Source organism: Abramis brama (genome assembly GCF_963993115.1).
Source record: "Abramis brama genome assembly, chromosome: 22".
Taxonomy (NCBI): Eukaryota; Metazoa; Chordata; class Actinopteri; order Cypriniformes; family Leuciscidae; genus Abramis; species Abramis brama.
Window position 1 is genome coordinate 13,379,461 of NC_139984.1, and position 6,753 is coordinate 13,386,213.

General features: G+C 38.2%; 1 protein-coding gene across 2 annotated transcripts; it reads right to left on the bottom strand.

Moving 5' to 3' along the window:
- Nucleotides 1-218: 218 nt before the first annotated feature.
- On the bottom strand, nt 219-3,916 carry slc16a7 (solute carrier family 16 member 7). Of its 2 annotated transcripts, XM_084098422.1 has the most exons (6): nt 3,813-3,916; nt 3,341-3,577; nt 2,895-3,038; nt 1,534-1,669; nt 833-1,500; nt 219-762 (listed from the first exon to the last, which is right to left on the bottom strand). In XM_084098422.1, exons 2-6 carry the CDS (start codon nt 3,555-3,557, stop codon nt 518-520), a joined length of 1,410 nt encoding a protein of 469 aa, XP_083954548.1. In that variant the 5' UTR covers nt 3,558-3,577; nt 3,813-3,916; the 3' UTR covers nt 219-517. The 2 variants fall into 2 exon arrangements, with proteins under 2 accessions (XP_083954548.1, XP_083954547.1); XM_084098421.1 differs by having other exon boundaries at nt 833-1,669.
- Nucleotides 3,917-6,753: the final 2,837 nt, after the last annotated feature.

Here is a 6,753-nt window from a genome sequence, read left to right on the forward strand (position 1 = left end):
CTGTCTAACTCTGCATAGCATTGAAACGCGCTGATGATGTGCGCGGAGGTATGGAAATACATATGTTGACAGACAGGTAGGACATCTGACACAAAAAGCACACAAAAGATTTCAACTAAAATTTAAATTAGAACTTAAAATATAAAAGTTAATAAAAAAATTATAAATACTATATCTATATACTAAAATAACACTTGAGTTATGCAATAACACAATATATGAGCAGAAACAGGCTTAGGCACAGCCCTACCTGTTTTATAATTTATTGAAGTAATAATATAGAAAAAAACTTTAAAAATATAGCAATCTAAAATACTACGAAAAACTAGTTTATAAAAAATGCAACTTTGAGGAATGCTTGATTGCGACATTCAGCAGGCATAAGGACATGATAGATAGATAGATAGATAGATAGATAGATAGATAGATAGATAGATAGATAGATAGATAGATAGATAGATAGATAGATAGATAGATAGATAGATAGATTTTATCATTCTAACAAAAGAAGACAGATTCAGGGCTCTTTGCAGGTTGAGTCCGCTGCTTCCTCCTTTGTGCTGAGTTTGACCTCCTCCATGGCAGCAAGCTCTTTAGCTGAGCCGATCTGTAGCTCTTCTACCTTTCTCTGTTTCTTTTCCTCTTCCAACCATTTGTAGTTGTAATAGTTCATGATGAAGAGGAAGACACCTCCGACCAGCATCATCACACCACAAGCAAAGTACATGTATTTATAGTCCATGAAGATGTCAACCAGTAAACCTAAGGAAGAAACCTGTTAATAGACTTCCTGAACAATATAACACGGAGAGATATAACAGTGAGGACTTACCAGAGATTGGTGGTCCCAGCAGGACAGGCCCACACTCTATAATGGTAGCGAGCCCAACCGCACTGGAGAACCGCTGTGCTCCCACCAAATCCATGAGTACCTCAAAAAGAAGAGCACACACCATGCCAAAAGCCAGGCCAAAAAACACAGCGTACACCACCAGGCCTGTGTAACCTGGTAGGAGCGGACACATCAGATGGCACAGGCCATTATATATCACAGCGAAGCTGAAGAAATACTGGATCTTGGGCCTGATCCATCTGGTGTTGGCGACCAGACCCATTCCTGGACGTGCGAACATGTCCACTAGAGCAAATATGGAGAGCAGGAATGCTGCGGAGTATTCGTCTATCCCCTGATGCTTGGCATATGGTGCCAGGAAGACCACTGGGGCAAAAAAGCCAAAAAACATAAGCACATTTCCCACTAGATAGATGAGGAAGCCTCTGTGCTTGAAGAGGGTTACATCAATAAACTGGTTGACCTTTGCGGCACAGCCTGACTGCTTGGACTCGTCCTGTCCAGCTGTCTGAGGGGTGACATCCAGATCCCCTTTGTCATTTTCTTCAGAGGTTTGGCTTACTGCCGGTTTTATTTTTATCTTGATGGGCCGCATAAGGGCTCCAGCTACGCAGCAGTTGAGCACCACTCCTCCGAGGATGAGGAAGCTTCCTCGCCATCCAAAACGGTCAAAGAGAAACTGGTTGAGGGGAGCCAGGGTGGACAGGAAGACTGGACTCCCCGCCATTGCCAAGCCATTTGCTAATGGCCTTTTCACAAGGAAGTATTTGCCAATTATCGTAAGAGATGGTTGCAGGTTAAAAGCTAAGCCAAAGCCTATAAAACAAAAGCATTTTATGTGCATTGCTCAGTGAGTTAACATTTAACTAAGTACATACCCTGATGACATATTACTCCAATAAAAGTACTCGAGTAAAGGCATTTACTTCTGAATTTAAGTATCAAAAGTAAATGTACTAATCTGTGAGGATTTTACATACTCCATAATGCTCAAAAAATATATAGTTTTATATAGCAAGGCTGCATTAAATTGATAAAAAGTGGCAGTAAAGACATATACAATGTTACAAAAGATTTAAAATACTGTATATGCTGAACTTCTAAACTTTCTATTCATCAAAGCATCCTAAAAAATATATACATCATGGTTTCCACAAAAATATTAAGCAGCACAACTGTTTTCAACATCGATAATAATCATAAATGTTTCTTGAGCATCAAATCAGCATATTAGAATGATTTCTGAAGGAAAAGTTCACAATATTACTGTCTTTACTGAAGTTTTTAATCAAATAAATGCAGCCTTGGTGAGCATTAGAGACTTCTTTCGAAAACATTAAAAATATCGTCCCGACCCCAAACCTTTGAATGGTAGTTTAGAAATGATTCTAAATAGGTTAGTGTCCAATCTAACATTATTATGAATTATCATCATTAGGAGTCAGCACACTGGAGCTATGAGAATCATATTACACCTGGTTTTTGGCTCATTTTGAGTCAGACAAATGCAGTGATTCGTTAACTTGAGACTCACTTTGAATGAATCATTGAAACAGTGAGTTTATAACTGCAGCAAATCCGTATAGTCAAATTCACTAATGAATCATAGAATGTGATTCGTAAACCAGTTGAATACAGTTGATTCCTAAGAATGATTCGCTCACAAATCGGACATTGCTGTTGTTGGGTCTCAGGTCAGGTTTCAGTTTCTCCATGTCAAAATAACAAGGAATGGCATGTTTTTTTCTGAATTGTAGTGAATTAAACAGTCAGAGCTCCTATTTATTGCTTGAATTTAACCCAGAATATTCATTTAAACAGACAGTTTTGACCTTGAGTTTGTAATCTTTGATCATTCACATGCAGGGGAGGAACCCCAGTGCACTGACACTGACCAATCAGAATGAAGCATGCTTTTTACTAGCAGAAGAACAATGTCACAAGAAGGGAGTTACAATCTATATACTATGTCTATATGTGTTGTGGTCCTCTATGTCCTAATTTCTAAGGCTATTGCTGTGATTAATATTAAAATATGTACCTCCAATGACTCCCACGCATAAATACAAATGCAAAATGGTAGTGCCAAAAGACGCCGTTACCATTGCAAACCCAACCATTAGCCCACCAACAATCACCACTGGGCGGCTACCATAGCGGTTGACCAAAATGCTGCTCACAGGTCCTGCAAGGTGAGAGAAAAAGATGATGCAATGCTCATATTAGGTGTCATGAACCCAAAAGTAATACTAAAACCTTGACCTCTAAATTTGTTATACAAAATAAGATAAAACACAGCTCTGGCTTATTGTGCAAGCATGGGGACAAAGTAATCTTTGATTTGGGTTATTTGGTTACTTTTAGCACACAGTGAACTGTTCTGCTCTGTTTGTGGGAGTATGGAATGCCAAGCAATGACGCGAAAATGCTCACATATGCACTGTGCCATCAAATCATTATGCAAAGTTGAGTAATATGCTTTCTAACCTCCTGCATACATGGTAGCCAGCATGATGGAGGAGACCCAGGCTATCTCACTGTAGGAGATGGAGAAATACTCCTGGATTTCTTTGAAGTAGATGGTGAGAGACTTGGGGAAGGCGTAAGAGAAGCCGATGGAGATGAAAGATCCCAACACCACGGCCCACCCCCAGCCGCCATCGGGAGGGGAATAGCCCAGGTTTGTGCTAGCTGATGGGGGCATGTTTTCTTTTTAATTCCTCTCTAAAAGAAATATGATTTCATTAGTATTCTTCATTAAAAGAACAGAACATTGCTCTGAATTAACTACAGAAATCATGCAGGAACTTTCCTGTTGACTGATAAGTCTTTGTACACATTTAATTCCCAATGCACTTGATTTATTTATTGATAGCTACATTTCCACTAACTAAAAAAACTTTAAAAAAATTCTAGGAGAAGGATATAAATGTCTGCGACACAAAATTAGTGACCTTACCTCTCTCCATGAGCTTCCAGGTGGCGATGTTCAACATGTCCTGCTTTCTTTATTTTCTTATCAGTTCTCTTTCTTGTGGTTCTCCATACCACGTGAAATGCCTTGCCCCTTTTTTAAAGAGAGAGAGAGAGAGAGAGAGAGAGAGAGAGACAGAGAGAGAGAGAGACAGAGAGAGAGATTGATAGTGTGATTATATATATTTCTGAAATCTGACCAAAGAGCAACTCAGAATTCCTGCATGAATTCCGGCATGGTTATAGGTTAATAAAATATTAAATTAAGTAGCATGTACAATTACACACAGATACATACAAACAATTAAAAGTTACCTTAAACTAAAAAAAATAAAAAAAATAAACAATAATGAATTATCAAATTAGTAGGACTTGCAGAACAGTATTGTTTTAGCATTTTTATATACTATTATAATAGGCTATTTATTAATATTTTGAACATGCTTTTATTTTTAAATGTTCAGTTTGGTATTTTAATTAATTTTTTTTTTTTATATATATATATATTTCTATTAATATTACAGTTTTTTTATTTTTATTTCTTAGACACTAAGGCCTGGTTTCACAGACAGGGCTTAGAATAAGCCACGATTAGTTTGATTAGGACATTTAAGTAGCTTTTATAAACGTGTCTTAGAATTACTGGTGTGCATCTTGAGACAAAACAATGGCACTGACATATTTTAAGATATGTCGAGCAAGTTACTTAAGGTTAGACCAGCTCAAACATACATTTAAGTCTGGGACTAGCTCAAGCCTTGTCTGTGAAACCAGGGGTGAAAGTGGCACTTGAGGTCCACTCGGTGAAACCATTCACTCATACAGCTAATCTTCAGACAGATGGTGCGTCCAAAATCAAAAACTGAGTAGGTAACTACATGTGAATTTACTTTGTGAGCAAGTTCCATATAGAATGAATATGGGTAGTATGAATGAAATTTGGACATACTACATGATCTGCCATGTTGTTATTGCCACGTGACCTGTCGGTTCATGTTAATATAAACATATTTGCAGAGGAACACTCAGGTAAGATGACGTAAAATTAGAACAGCCTTCTATCTGTACCGTTTTGACTTCTTTGCTGCTGTTTTGCTATTATTCTCGTGCACTGATTCGTTCACCAAGCTGAACAGCCAATCAGAGTTCTCTCTCTCACCGACGGCCCGACATGCTGAATCGGCCCAATAAACCCAACAGCGTCCGACTAGAGCCAATGGTGTGGAACACGCCGAAAAAACTACATCGCCCCGATGGTGTGTCCCAGGCTTAAGAGGTCATTGTACTATAAAAAAATCCTGTAAATTTCAGAACTCAAAATTTCCTTGTTAGGCCAAAAACAGCTTTCATTGAAACCAGCTCTGTCACATTATGACATATTAGTGTGAGAGAGACCGCCTCTGCAGAAACAGATCAGCACCTACTTCCATCTACATAATAATATATTTGGCCCCGCCCACTGGATATATAATTGTCCTCTTTAGCCACATTACTAATAGACAATCGATAAAACCAGGGCTGCATCCGAAAACTTAGGCAGCTGATTTTGTTGCCTTGCTGCCCTATCAGGCAATGACTTTGCAGGCCACATTTGCGCATGAAGGCACCCACGAAACTGACTTTTTTCGGACAGACTTCTGAGGCAGCGTAACGGTTTAATGATTTACAGCAAAATAGTGCAAGCTTTGGTGAATAAATAAGCGAATATTTAATTACTACAGTAGTAACTTTTCACAAGAAATGACAAAAAGTGTCAAAAGTGGAAAACAATGGTCAAAAACGTACATTTACAAACAAACTGACCATGAGTTGCAACTTTCTTTATTTTTAGTTCAACTGTCACAGAATGGAAAGCACAGGATTGTGGGATATCAAAGGCAGCAGAGGATAGGCTAAATCTATGCTGCCTTCAAAAATCGATCAGATGAGGGTCTCTCATGAGACAGGAAGTGAAGCTAACTTTGGATTCGTATGTGCCTTGATGCCTTCAGGAATGCGTCCTCCCTAAGCAGCATTTTTAAGTTTTCGGATGCAGCCTAGGTCAAAAGTGCGACCATGGCTGTGAGTAGCTAGGGTTCCGGCAGATACTTAAAGTCTTTAAAAGTATTAATTAGATTTTAAAAATTTAAGGCCATAAAAAGTCCGGCCGGTTCTTGTTTTTTTTGTTGTTGTTTTGGAAATAATGAAAAAACGAAAAAGGAACCGTTTATGCATTTTTCTACTTTCAATATTAAATAAAAAAACGACTGAACGAATGATACACGGATATTGCTTGATCACGTGACAATTCGCTATTCGTATTTGCACATTTGGCGGCATTTACGACAGCATATCCTCAGAGAAGGAGAAGAAAATGGGTAAATGTTCAATTGTAAGTAAGTCCATTCTTTATGTGCGTAGGGATGTGCCATCGAAGTGATTGTAATTGTTTTAATAATGTGCGAGCTGTCGAGTTCGTCACTCATGCTTTCACTGCGTTTTGTATGCAGAAATATGGCCTTAAAATTCCCCCCGATGATCCCCCCCCCCCTTATATTTACATGATCATATTGTAGTTATATTACAATTTCACACGAGCAAGAGTGCCATTTCCCCCAAATATCAGCACTATTGTGATATTTATTTTATTCAACAGCTAAATTAACAATAAGTTAACATTGTGAGTTAACTTTAGACACATATTGTTTGTCAATATTGTTTGTTTTTCCTTTATTTCGTCAACGAAAATTTCAAAATGAAACCACAGCAGAACGAGTCTCCAAGCAACAGACAGCGATGATTTTTAACCGACTGAATCTGCATTTTGAACGAACGAATCAATCAATGATTCAATGACCCATCCAATAAAGATGGTCACTTAATTGTTTCTTTCTTGAATTAATCAGCAGTTTGAACGAATCGGTTGAATGAATGACTCGCTCATTAAG

What these genes read in the sequence shown, in the direction of transcription:
- slc16a7 (XM_084098421.1), bottom strand. Translation starts at nt 3,557, where the DNA reads ATGCCCCCATCAGCTAGCACAAACCTGGGCTATTCCCCTCCCGATGGC. An exon ending in GGCTACCATGTATGCAGGAG is followed by an intron (nt 3,039 to 3,340) that starts GTTAGAAAGCAT and finishes CTCACCTTGCAG; the next exon opens with GACCTGTGAGCAGCATTTTG. An exon ending in GCTGGGACCACCAATCTCTG is followed by an intron (nt 763 to 832) that starts GTAAGTCCTCAC and finishes TTTCTTCCTTAG; the next exon opens with GTTTACTGGTTGACATCTTC.